General features: G+C 35.8%; 1 protein-coding gene across 2 annotated transcripts in view; it reads right to left on the bottom strand.

Annotated features, from left to right (window-relative positions):
• LOC149233285 (uncharacterized) overlaps positions 1–10,871 on the bottom strand; it is a 64,217-nt gene extending 53,346 nt beyond the window's left edge. Inside the window, exons 1-5 of one of the 2 annotated variants that reach the window (XM_089379721.1) lie at positions 10,627–10,871; positions 10,093–10,136; positions 9,874–9,954; positions 4,031–4,135; positions 3,730–3,821 (exon numbers count right to left, since the gene is read on the bottom strand). In XM_089379721.1, the coding sequence (XP_089235847.1) occupies positions 3,730–3,821; positions 4,031–4,135; positions 9,874–9,954; positions 10,093–10,136; positions 10,627–10,825 (521 nt within the window). In that variant the 5' untranslated portion in view covers positions 10,826–10,871. The remainder of the gene's footprint in view (positions 1–3,729; positions 3,822–4,030; positions 4,136–9,873; positions 9,955–10,092; positions 10,137–10,626) is intronic. The other variant, XM_089379722.1, reaches the window with a different exon arrangement.
• Positions 10,872–14,388: the final 3,517 nt, after the last annotated feature.

Genomic DNA, 14,388 nt, shown 5'->3' with positions numbered 1-14,388 from the left:
TAATCTGAGCATCAGAACATGGAGTTTGGACCTAGTTGTCCAAATTTAACACCACTGCTACACAACAATTAAAGCATGCTCTCATTTCCTAGTGCTTAGCACAATAATACAAAGAAAAATCAAGAAAAACCTAAGGCAATATGAAGGGTGGAAAAACAAAGTTCAGGGTAACTCATGCATCCATGATTTCTCCCTCCTCACTTTTGTACGCCCAGAATGTGGAATTCCTCATCATTGCTACCCCTTTGACCATGGCATTTGGCCCTAATACCCCTTTTCCCCTTTGTTCCACCACTATTCACATGACACCTATTGATTGAAGGATGTACCAAGGACCTATCTTTCCCTTTAGGGGTTGGAAACACCTAATAGGGTCATTCATTAGCCACTCCTACCTAGGGAGGTAACACTATTATGTGATCAAAGCAGTAAATTTGGAAGGGAAGCCTTTTATGAAGTGTCATTTTGCACTTGATTAACAAGCTTGGTCCACTTAGATACACTAATGACTATTGTACCTAATGTTGAAGATGCAAAACTAGATATTGTGTGTGATTGGCAAGTGCTTTTCATCATGGGCTAGGCAACATAACTGGGACCCAAGCCCATTAGAGGAGCATATGACACCCTACAGGTGAAGCATTGAGAGCCATGGGACTCTTGTCACTTGCAGAGCATCATTCATATCCATGGGCACCCTCAGCACCTCAACAGGCTTGCACTTTGCCCCATATTATTCACGAGATGATGCACTTGGACTAGAATGCCATAGTCGGCTTAACAATGACCACATGTTTTGGCCCCTGATCTGAGGCCCAAATGAGGTTTGTCTCACCCCTTGAGACATGGGAGGGCTAGCACCATCCTCAGAGCCCTCAACATTGGAGCAGAACCAAGCTATTTCACCACCAGGAGACCCATGAAACCAACTTTTGTGCCCCAAAACCAAAACTAGGGTCCGCAAGATGACTTGCATGGAAGCCTAGGGGCCTAGCCCCAGAGCGTGATTTTTGGAGCCCTCTACACTCATTTTCGCACTACAGGAGCCCAACGGTTGCCTAAAGGAGGCCTATGCATGCATGATGTTAACATTTCGGCCCTCCTATGAGTTAATTATTATGTTTTCACATTGCCTATAACGTCAGCATGTGACCTTGCCTAGTATTTTCCCATTATTTTATTAGTTGAGGGACTAATAAGTTAAAATTAGACATCATTGGACACATATATTGGAGACACCTCATTTGATCTCTCTCATCACCAACTTTGTAAATTTGGACCTCTTTAGAGAATTCGCATTTGCTTCTTATGGGTGAATTGGAGATCATAGGATGCACTTTGATGTTTGGAAGCTGATTTGATATTCTTTAGAGCTATTCTTGGTTTAATGGAAGGATATATTGCATGTTATCTTGAAAGTGAATCTTATCATTGAATATTTTTTCTTGAATGTCTAATGCATGGAACTATTGATTCTAGGTTAAATTTTGTGCCCTAATTTGTTGAAGGTTAATTTATTGAAGAATATCTATATGGATGTTGTATGCATTACTCATCATAACATGTAATGAATATTCCTAGTGGTGATCTCTTTGTAGCTCTCCATGAAACTCCATTTTTCCATTAAATGGGTAAATGCTGGAAATTTGATAGCTAGGGCATCAAAATTCAGTCTCCTTGGAAACAAATTTGGTTTATCTTAAGCATCCTAGACTCCATATGCCCATAGTACAAGGCACTAGTCCTATCACTGGTTGATCATCTTGAAATTTCCTCCATAAATTTCTCTCCTTAAAATTCAGTCCTTTCAAGACTAGTAAGGAGAATCTCAAACTTAGAACGAAATTCTAAGGAGGGATTTTGGTGGTTTGAGAAACTAAACTTCAAGAGATAGGTCTTGACTACATGACCTATCATTTTGTTGGGTATCCACTCAAATTTCATCAATAAAATCTCTTGCCCTAGGTGTTGTCCTGGGAGGGAAACCCTAGATTTTTCTCCCTCAACTTGAGGACTTTCTTGAAGGTTTCATGAGCCTTTTAATTGTTGTAATCCATCACAAGGAACCTTTTCTCTTTGGCCTTGACCTTTGGGACTCCCATTATCATCAACTACATCAAACCCTAAGTCCTGCACCTCCCTTTTCTATGTCTTTTCATTGAGAGCGAATTGCTTCCTTAAAGAAGCCTTTGAACTTATCTTGTGTCTCTCTCTTGAATGAGCCTTAGTGAGATCATCTTATACCTTATCTACATCCTATCTATCTTGGAATTTATCTCTTCCTCTCTTATCGGGACTCTTCCCATCGGTGAAAATCAATAAAGAGCAGGGGGTTTGGCTGAGGTGACATTGGGCCTCTAGCCCATTGTTAGCACTTTGTATACCTCTTGTCTTGCAGGGTTTCCCTCTCTAAGACTTGCTAGATTTTGTTGTAACATGTCCTTGCCAGACATGTACTTTTATGCTTAGCATTAACGATTGGTGGAGATTGACTAAGTGTCAAGTTAGTCAAGTGTAGACCTTCTAGAAATGAAACTAGCTCATGAATTATATACAGGTAAGTAGTTTCATCAATGCTTGTCAATATTTGCAAAAAATTATTTCAAGTTTCTTAGAAATTGCTACATCTTTACGTTTCTTGCCAAGAGAAAAAAGCCAATTTCTTTGGTCAAAATAACAAGAGAAAGCCATTGACATCTTGAAAAAAAAGATTTCTGAAGCATTGGTGTTGGTACTTTCAAATCTACAAAAGCATTTTGAGCTTAAGGATAAAGTATCTGGTTATGCTATGGGGGCAATTCTCATGCAAGAGGAAAGACGTTGCTTACCTTTCAAAAACCATTAGTGGAGCGATGTTAGGAATACCTTACCTATGACAACGAGCTTCTAGCTTTACATCAAGTAGTGAAGCATTGGAGAGCTTGTATTCTAGGGAAGAAAATAGTAATCCATACAGGCCACAAGCCTTTGCAGTTTTTGCAAATGCAAAGCAAGTTTCAACTTTCATCAAGCAAGGTATACCAAGTGCATGTCTTATCTATAATAGATTAAAATGAGTAACCAAAAGTAATTATAAATTCAAGTTTCAACTTTCATCAAGCAAGGTATACCAAGTGCATGTCTCATCTATAATAGATTAAAATGAGTAACCAAAAGTAATTATAAATTCGGAACACCATCGTAATTAAATCTCAATGTATACTTCCTTGCAATGTTTAGCAAGGATTTTAGGAAGTGAACCAAAATCAATACACCTACTTACCCTGATAATCAGTTTCTTCTCTTCAAAGTCAAATAACCATGGAACCACAGACAAAGATATGAAATGTAAAGCAAGCTCATTCGGAAAGCAATGACTATTCTGTCCAAATTTCCTTTCAGCTCCATGCAAATAACAGAATTGACATATTCAATCCTATGAATGACTGATTGAATCCAAAGGCTGCCATGTCAATATCTAATTTCTCATCAGCTCCATTATATGACTTAGAATTCTACATATGGGAGCTATCCCTTTAGCTTCCATATAGCCCATCTCAGTTATTCTTGAAATAGTACGAATGGTAGTGGTATTACTATAAGATATTTAAAACATAAGAGTTGCAATGTTAAATTACGAAGGGTCCTAATAGGACAATAATAATAGAAGCATTAAGCCAGAAGCAAATGGAAATTGAATGGTTCTGTTTTTCAATATACATAAAGAAAAGGATAGTTTTTAGAGTGTACCTGTCAACGAGAATGTTTCCCTTTGGATGCACAATAAAATATGATGTTGCACCATACGATTTATCGGAATGATAACCACAGAGGTAAACGCCCTGTCTACATTTAAAACAGATGAGCCCAGAGCATTTACTAAATAATGTACAACATTGATGGATTAATAGAATGCTTTTACAAATGGAATCCAACAGTGTAGGAATCGCAAGGCAGAAAATGTAATGTCTTAGGTTTGTTGGCGTACTCGAAATAAAGGAAACAAGGTGAACTAAGATTGAATGAAAGAAAAGATAGAACCATTTCTTACAGGAAGACTCTTCTCATCAAGTGGAAGAGGAAATGACATTTGAACTTGTGAAATGTCGAGAGGACTCTCTGTATGTATAGATGCTGTGGGACAAGATATCAGAGCCTACAAGAGAAAATCATTCACATTCAAACATCAGTAATTATATCCAGCCATGCGTATACCATCAAGCTCTTTATCATGAAATTTGTACTTGTCACTTCATTTGCAGTGTTGCCTGAACCACTAGAGCCAAATAATCCTTTCTGTAGTTAACAGCTATGCCAGAGCGCTGAATTTGAATATAACTAAAAACAGAGTCAATTGTGATCGGAAGGTGCCATTTGTCATTTAACAATCAGTAATGCACTTCATCTTACCTTATTACTGGCACTCACAACAGTAGCCCAAATGAAATAGGTTTGACTTGCACTCACCAGGGAACCACATGACTTACAATTTGCACATGACAGTGACCTTCATGCCATGGGGTAAGCTACCTAACAATGATTCTAGACCTCTACACTGTGTGGAGTTCATATAACCACAATTCCCTCACACGTCTTCTTTTTTTATAAATATATTCAGAATCAAAATATCAGTGTGTAAATTGCAAGTAATGCACTTCATCTTACCTTATCACTTGCACTCTCCATGGTAGCCCAAATGCACTAGGTTGACATGCACTCACCAGGGAACCACTTGACTTAAATTTGCACATGAAAGTGACCTTCATGCCATGGGGTAAGGTAGCTAACAATGATCCCAACCCTCTACACTCTGTAGAAGTTTATATAACCACACTTCTCTCACACGTGTGATTTTAACAAATATACCGAGAAACAAAATACCAATGTGCATTACTAAATATTTTGTAGACATAAATATGTAATCTGTTAGTACCAGTGTATAGTGATTAAAACAAAGCTGGTGCAGGCTGTAAGAAGAGTACAAACATGATTGTTTAGTTGAGGTCCTTTTTACTCTGCAAATGTCCATGTTGAGTCGCTATATAGTTCAGTTTAATTAGGACTGTGGAAAGAGACAGAAGAGGCAGATTGCTTCAATGGAAAAGAGAGAAAATCTCACAGAAGAGCACAGGAAAAGGCTGCAAAATGTAAACAGAAGGAGTTGCTTAGAAATTGCGAGGTTTACATGGATTGTTCAGCTTTAAGACGATATATCCAGATAAATAACCGCCATCAATACACTTAGTAATAGTAGAAACGTGACAAGGAAATTATAACGGCCCTCTTATGACACGTTGTCTAGATTCTACCTCGGTCCTCAACTAGCTCTGACCCTTTTAAATCCGGGTCAATGTAGCCCCCTCGAGGTGCGCATCCCCAGGACCTTCCTCAGCAGAGAATTTGGGGATTGTACACCGCGAGGGTTTTTAAATCCTGCGCTTTACTGACCCGGATTTTGAAGGGTCACGGCTAGTTACCAGTAATCCACAGCTGAAAATGAAGAATCGACCATGGCGTTTCCAGCCATGAGGAGAATGGAGGGATCAGTCATTGCCAGCGACTAGTGAGAAATGCAAGGCTCCACTGCATAGGCCGGCAATGCATTCGTGCAGATAATTTGCAATCTGAAAGAAAGGAGAAAGGAAGCGTGGGACGAATCATGCGGTTAGAGCAGGCTTTGCTGTTTTGCAATTTTGCTCTGATATTTTTTACCAGATGGGAAAGTTTTATTAGAACACCAAGTGAAAATAGTCAGCACGACAGCGTCAACAGGGGTTTTCAGAGCGAAAACCATAAAATCAGTAGTAGAAGCAATTTCAGGAAGAAAAAAAACACTTTCCTGAGTGTATGGAAACTTATATGTTAAGCAATCATTCTCGGTAACAGCAATTATAAGTGGGTAGATTCTATTGAGTCTATGAAAGCTTATATGTTATAAAATTATTCTTGGTAACGGCATTTGTATCTTCATCCCCCTGTAAGATGAGTCCTCAATTAAATTCAAAAGGGAAAAATATTTTCAACATATAAAAAATAATTTTGTTAATATTTTTAATAAATATTTTATTTATTTCTTTATTGTTTTAAATATTTCAAGTAATAAAACTGAGTAAATTTAAATTAGTTAATTTGTAGTTGGTGTAGAATTTAGTCTTATCAAACCATAAATTAAATTTCGTGAAAAAAGATTAAAATTGATTGAAATTAAAAAATAATATATATATATATATATATATATAAACATTATTATATATTATTATTTTAAATGTTTATATTAATTTTTCGATGAGGGTGATAGGTAGCTAGCGCTAAGTATATTTAAAGCAATTTTTGCCATAGCCCGTGAGAACTATTTGGGAATGTGGATGATGTATTTAGGCTGCTAATTACCTAGCATGGAGTTGAGCAAAGGAAATTTATAATGTGTTGGGAATGTGGATGATGTATCTAGGCTACTAACTACGTAGCATGGAGTTGAGCAAAGGAAATTTATAATGTATTGGGAATGTGGATGATGTATCTAGGCTGCTAACTACCTAACATGCATGGAGTTGAGTAAAGGAAATTTATAATGTCTGTTGATAGAGGCGTTGCATGCCTGGTCTCTCATGGTTCACTCTTATTATGTCTATTTTATGCACTTTCGATTAATTATCTTTATGTTATTTTCTAGAAAAGTCAAGTTGACTCATTTTGCTCATCCTAGATGTATATAGTGTGTTGCTCATAACTCTGTAAGGAAGTCTAGTCAAAAGTATGATGTATTAGTCATAGTTTTTGGTGTCAAAATTTTGTTATTTTGCTACTAGTATGGCCTCTCAAGGGTTGCATGCTTGTCTCTCATGGTCTGCTCTTACTGTGTCTATCTTATGCGCTTTCACTATGCTTATCTTATACACTTTCGTTTTATTATCTTTATGTTATTTTCTAGAAAATGCAACTTAGCTCATTTTGTTCATCCTAGATATATATATATGTGTTGATCATACCTCTGTAAGGAAGTCTAAGTAGAAGTATGATGTATTAGTCATAGTTTTTGGTGTCATAATTTTGCTATTTTGCTATTGGTATGGCCTCCCAAGTGGCAACCCATTGATGATGTAATTTTTGCTATCTAGTTAATACAAGATCTAGGGAACTAAAAAAAAAGTTTAAATTACTATAATTGAGTATTTTTAGAGATAAAAATTTAAAAAAATAGGTGAGTTGGTTTGTGTGAATTTAATTTCCTTCTTATTATAGGTTTAAGTTCAAATATTATAGAGATCCTATTATGGAGAAGAAAAAGGTAACAACAACCTCATGTAGTTGTTTAGTCCCCATCAAATTACACATTCAAATTTCATGAAAAGGGATTGAGAGTGAGAGCCTATTGTGAGGATAATCTTGGTGACAACATCTCACAGTTAGACAAATCATTTTACTAGCCAACATTAAAACTAACCCTAACTCAACCTTAACTTTAAAATAATTAAACATAAATAAATATCTTGTTTGTACTCTAAACTAATATTATTCAACAAATCGTTTTTAGACTACATATAAATATCTAATAGTATTAGGAGAAGAGTTTGACAACAGAGCCCTTGAAAAGAGGAGTATGGTGGAAAGGATGTATCAGTGTTGGGTTCTATGGAAAGTGGGTGGGGCTTTCCCTGCTCATCTCATAAATATCTAATAGTATAAGGAGAGAACTTCGATAACAAATCCCTTGAAAAGCAGTAGCATAGTTGAAAGAATGTATGAAGGTTGGGTTCTATGGAGAGTGGGTAGGGCCTTCCGTGCTCATGTGAAATCAAATTTTATTTTGGTGTGTATTTTGTTTTAAAATTCAGTTTAGTTGTATTGAATGAGGTTTAAAGTGGTTATTCAACATTTGTATAAATTTATTATATAATAAGTATAATTATTTTATTTATATAATAATTCTATATAATATTGTTGTTAATTTTTTTGCTTAAATTCATTTCAAATGCGTAAGGAATATTGGTAGTTTTGATGAAATGTAATCGTTTTCAGCCAAATCTCAAATTTTCTTTTTAATAGAATTCTCATACCCATTTCATTATGTACATATATATATATATATATATATATATATATATATATATAATACAGCTTGAGTGGACCTATGGTTAAGAGCATATGTTCCCTTCTAGGAGGTCACACGTTCAAAACCAGAGTGGGATAGAGTATGTATGCCTTACTAGACTTAGCAATCAAATGGCATAGTGTCCAAAGTTGTCAGGCATAATTCAGACTATTTGGTACTGCACAAGTCAAAATATTTGGTACTGCACTAACACAAGTTTAGATAGACTTCAAGTTATATGATTCAGACTATTTGGTATTGCACTAACACAAGTTTAGATAGACTTCAAGTTATATGATTCAGACTATTTGGTACTGCACCTTAGATAGACTTCAAGTTACAGAGTATTTGGTACTGCACTAACACAAGTTTAGATAGACTTCAAGTTATATGATTCAAACTATTTGGTACTGCACTAACACAAGCTTAGATAGACGTCAAGTTATGTGTTTAGATAGACTTCAAGAGTTTAGACAGACCTATTTGGTACTGCACTAACACAAGTTTAGATAGAATTCAAGTTATATGATTCAGACTATTTGGTATTGCACTAACACAAGCTTAGATAGACTTCAAGTTATGTGTTTAGAGAGACTTCAAGAGTTTAGACAGACCTCAAGTTATATGATTCAAACTATTTGGTACTGCACTAACACAAGTTTAGATAGACTTCAAATTATGTGTTTAGATAGACTTCAAGTTATATGATTCAGACTATTTGGTACTGCACTAACACAAGTTTAGATAGACTTCAATTTATATGATTCAAACTATTTGGTACACTAACAAGTTTAGATAGACTTCAAGTTATATGATTTAAACTATTTGGTACTGCACTAACACAAGTTTAGATAGACTTCAAGTTATATGATTCAGACTATTTGGTACTGCACTAACACAAGTTTAGATAGACTTCAAGTTATGTGTTTAGATAGACTTCAAGTTATAAGATTCAGACTATTTGGTACTGCACTAACACAAGTTTAGATAGACTTCAAGTTATGTGCCAAAATCTAAGGATAACTATTTGCCAAAATGACTATTATATATATTTGCCAAAATGGCTATATTTGAATCTAGTACCAGTCTCACAATTTCATGGTTATAAATAAGTGAATGAAAACACCATTGACCACGAAACTTCAAGTTATATGATTCAAACTATTTGGTACTGCACTAACACAAGTTTAGATAGACTTCAAGTTATATGATTCAGACTATTTGGTACTGCACTAACACAAATTTAGATAGACTTCAAATTATGTGCCAGAATCTAAGGATACCTATTTGCCAAAATGACTATTATATATATTTGCCAAAATGACTATTGTATATATTTGCCAAAATGGCTATATTTGAATCTAGTACAAGTCTCACAATTTCATGGTTATAAATAAGTGAACGAAAACACCATTGACCACCTAAACTTCAAGTTATATGATTCAGACTATTTGATACTGCACTAACACAAATTTAGATAGACTTCAAGTTATATGATTCAGACTATTTGGTACTGCACTAACACAAGTTTAGATAGACTTCAAGTTACGTGATTCAGACTATTTAGTACTGCACTAACACAAGTTTAGATAGACTTCAAATTATGTGCCAGAATCTAAAGATAACCATTTGCCAAAATGACTATTATATATATTTGCGAAAATGGCTATATTTGAATCTAATACCAGTCTCACAATTTCATGGTTATAAATAAGTGAAAGAAAACACCATTGACCAATTTGTTATGTTTGAAGTTAGCACCATAGAATCTGATTAGCGACTTTGGTTGAAGCTTGCTATACCTGCAGAGCTTTGAGCTTTTCTTCCGCCGAGTTAGGTTGTCTGTATACTGCAGACTTCTCATCGATTCTTCTAAAGGTTCTCTATGACATGAACAGAAAATAGAAAAAATTAGCAGAGCAACAACTATCAAAGCTTGTCATGGTTTGTTGAAAATGATAAAGAAAAAAATTCAGAAAACCACTAAAAAAAATGTTGAAAGGAAATTTTGAATCGCCTACTGGGGCCATCCAATTGCACGTATCGCAGTCGATGCATCCATTGTCTACAAAAACCAAATTTCACTTCTACACTCAAACGAAATATTAAAAAAAAAAACAACAACAAAAATAAATTTGAGCTGTTTCGGAAGAAATTGTGAAAAAAAATTCTCTTCATTATTATTTTGAAATTTATTTTGAACACTTTACTGCTCATTGATATTAATAAGCGGACCAAAATGATGGATGAAAAATTCACCCAAAAAAATTATCTAATTAAAAAATTATTTACCCAATTTCTTCCGAAAATTCTAGATATTCCAAAGAATTAAAATACTCTTTACACAATTTCTTCTGAAAATTTTGGATAACAAATTCCAAAGAATTAAAATATTCTTTGCACAATTTCTTCTGAAAATTCTGGATAACAAATTGGCTAAGAACCAAAATGGCATGAACAGCTGGAATATAAATCCCAAATATCAGACGCAGAATCCAACATTACCAGTAATCCTCTGAAATTTTTAAATATTTCATTTGATTAACTGCACCTACCCACGTAGTAGTCGCCGTCGCTGTTTTGCGGTCTCCTTTCAAGTCTGATCTTGGATGCCTGCACCCTCGTCTTTACCATGCGAAAACCATCGAATTTCCTGCGAGGCGATTCGAACCCGAGACCGCTGGACTTGACGAGAGAAGCCCCAAGGCAGGGTTTCTTCATTGCTGGCTGCTGCATACTCAGTGCGAACTCCATTATCGTTACTCAAACAAGACCGACGTAGTCGCCCAGTACTTATTCTGTATGGATAAAAGAAGTGACGTGGTATCCCGTCACAGTAAATGTAATGTTTATCTTTGGTTACCCAATGGTCCACTCTGTGCTCCCACATGTGAATGTATTAACGCCACGTCGATTCGACTATCCACGTGCTTAAATGGATGAAGCTGAGTCAACTCCGAGGCATTGGATAAGGGTCACAACACTGTACAGATAAAATTTCTGACTTGAATCTGTGGAAAATCCTATTTCCACCACTATAGGATCATTAATGTGTTCTTACATGCGCGGGAGATAGACTTTTATAACAAGCGCAGGGGTAACGTGCCGTTTTTATTTTTATTATATCTCCCGCGCATGTAAGAGCGCATTAATGATCCTATAGTGATGGAAATAGGATTTTCCTGAATCTGTCCAAAGGCAGGGTTTCTGACATAGCAAAGTTTTTCGTATTTATCGCGGATTGTAAAAACCGTACAAATTACAACCTGGTATTTTGATTATAAGTTTTCCAGTGTGTGACAGTGACACATTACCATAATTATTAAAATAATGTTAAATTGAATTTGATATTTTTAAAATTTTAATTTAATTTTTATTATTAAATAGATGAAGTGGATAGTAAGAATTTAATTTTTATAAAATATTTTTAGTATTATATACAAATTAAAGGTTGAAATTTTTTCAAAGTGGTTAGGTTATTTTTTCTTTTTTAAATAAATTGGTTAATTAAAAAACATTATTTGTCATATGAAGTGATTTATGATTTTTGTCTTTGAGTATATAGTATTGATAAGCCATGGTATTGGCCCATAGCATATGGTATCAATGAGTCATGGTATTGGCCCATAGCATTGTAACAAAATCTATTTACAAATAAAGAATTTTCATTCTCTATGTAAAGTTGACATAAATCTCCATCGTTAAAAATGTTGTTCAATATTTTTAAATGTATATATGTTTAACTTATATATCAATTGTTTTTATAACTAATAATAATAATGATGATTTCAAAGAAGTTATAATTTAGTTAGGCTCTATGTTATAAATATCATAGGCATCAAAACACTTACAATATATTTCACATTACCAAATTAAAAAATCATAAAACTTAATTAAATTATGACTTTATTTAAATTGAAAGACTGTGGATTTCCACTCTTGTGAATATTTTATGGATAGCACTATGTGTAGGATTTAAGATCATGTCCAATGTTTGGGGTGGACACTCTAGAGAATATATATATATATATATATATATATATATTAATTATAGAAATTCAACCACATTTTATTATGGTGTTTTTAAACCTACCAACCTAGATCCATTTTAACTCTGAATATACCAAGCACCTAGAAGAATCAAATATCTTTTCACTTTAAAAGAGGTTTGCATCTCAAGAGATTTGATCCCTCTCGATGCTTATTAGATCTTGAATTAAGATGGATCTAAGCTAGTTTGATTATTAATTATAATTATAATTATAATTATTAATTATAATTATAATTATAATTATTAATTTTAGGTATTTTATTTTGTTTTGTTTTATTTTATTTTTATGTAATTCGACCTAACTAAAATGTTCACAAGAATTGTCGTTTGAGACAAGAGAGCGAGCTGGAGATGATTCGCGCGCACAACAGCAACCCCTGGCACAGTACTCCCTCCAACACCATGACCCCAGGAGGGGGCCCTAAGGCCCCTCCTCCTTCACCTCCTCCACCAGAGATCCTTGCGTTCAGGAAGCTAATTGGCGATAGTAGTAAACGCCCAGCAAGGGAAACTCAGCGAAAGTTTGTAAAGAAACTCGACAGCATCCCCACAGTCGCCCTGCCCGTTGAAGATTCTTGTAGATCTGCTTTGAACTTAGCTGAAAGAGGGCTCATCGGTCAATTTACAGGGCTATGGCCTTCCCCCAAGGCTGTCGAGGCGTGGGTACAGAGGAACTGGCGACCACTAGTAAAGGAAGGCATTAGAAGCTTCCTGGTTGGTAAGGGCTTTTTTGTCTTTGTTTTTGATTCAGTAGAAGACAAAAATCTCATCTTTAGGAATGGACCATATTTCATGGGACCTCAGGGTTTGTATCTAAACTCATGGTCACCAGACTTCGATCCGACACAAGATGTGCCATCAGCAGTTCCAGTGTGGGTATGCCTCCCTCATCTTCCACTGCACTGCTGGAACCCGAAGTCACTAGAAATGATTGGTAACACCCTGGGAAAATACATAGACAGAGCAAAGAGAAGGGATCAGTATTCATGTGCAAGAATATGGGTTGAAGTCGACTTGGAAATAGGGTTACTAAAGCCATAAAGTTAACAATAGCAGACTGGTCTTATATCCAAGATTTAGACTACGAGTAGCTACCATTCAAATGCAGAAATTGCCATGAATATGGGCATTTCGCAAGATACAGCAAAAAAAAGGAGGGAGATTTAGAGAAGTTGAAAGGAGAAAAATGGATCCAGGTGTAGAAAACAGTCCAGGCCAAGGTGAGTAGCAGGAATAAAGGGAAAGAGGTACTGATGGAGTCTGGAACCCCCTTAATAGGAATGGTTCAAACAGAAGGAAGAGGAGAACAGCCAAAGACAATGGCCTCAATAAACCCATTTGAAACCCTCAGCACTTCAATCGAAATTCCAGAAACAGAGACAGAGGAGATTGAATGACAAGTCCCCTCACTTGAAGCAGAAAAGAAGAACATAGAAGTAACCCAACTTGACTCCCCAGTAGGAACCTCCTCCTCACCCACATATGCAGAAATGACAAGGAAAAAATCCCTGGAAACCTCTGGGTCATATGAAGACGAGACATTCGAGAGACCCTCTAAAAGATTTGGAAGGAAATCTCATAATGAAGCCAGGGAAGAAGAGGCGGAGAGGCAAAAAATGCAAGGCAGCCAATCCACCATTAAAATTTCTATCAGGAGAAACACCATAACAAGTCCCTCTAAGGGGGGATCAACTCACTCCAATTCCGTTAAATAATGAAACTAGTTTCTTGGAATTGCAGAGGCTTTGGGAACCCTTCGAAAGTTAAAGCAGTCAAAGATCTTCTGAAAATAGAAACTCCCGAGATCCTCATGCTCTGAGAGACTAAGATTGAAGGGGAAAACCTTCTTGAGATCAACAAATTAAAATGGGGAAAAAAATGCAGGAAAGGCCATTAGTGCAAGAGGTACCTCTGGTGTCCTAGCAACTTTGTGGTCGAAGGACAAGTATCAACTAGAAAGCTCCTTTGAGACCCAACATTGGATATTCACCGAACTTCGACACCTCTCTAGTAAGCTCTCCATCTCGCTCTTCAACCTTTATGTTCCAGTCCACCTTACAGAGAAGAAAGAATGCTGGTAGACTTTATCTGATTTCTTAGACATTTACTCCCCTTAGAATATAATAGTGGTTGGAGATCTCAACCCCGTCATTGATCCAAAAGAAAAGAGAGGTGGCAATAGTGGCAGGGACCAAATGCTTCCATTAGTAAAGGAGTTGATACTTCATTGGGATCTTCTGGACTTCAAACCGAAGAAAGGTCTTTA

The sequence above is a fragment of the Pinus tabuliformis genome, chromosome J (genome assembly GCF_031772625.1).
Source record: "Pinus tabuliformis cultivar Carrire ecotype Pingquan chromosome J, CPIR1, whole genome shotgun sequence".
Lineage (NCBI taxonomy): Eukaryota > Viridiplantae > Streptophyta > Pinopsida > Pinales > Pinaceae > Pinus > Pinus tabuliformis.
This window is presented reverse-complemented; position numbering and strand designations above follow the sequence as displayed.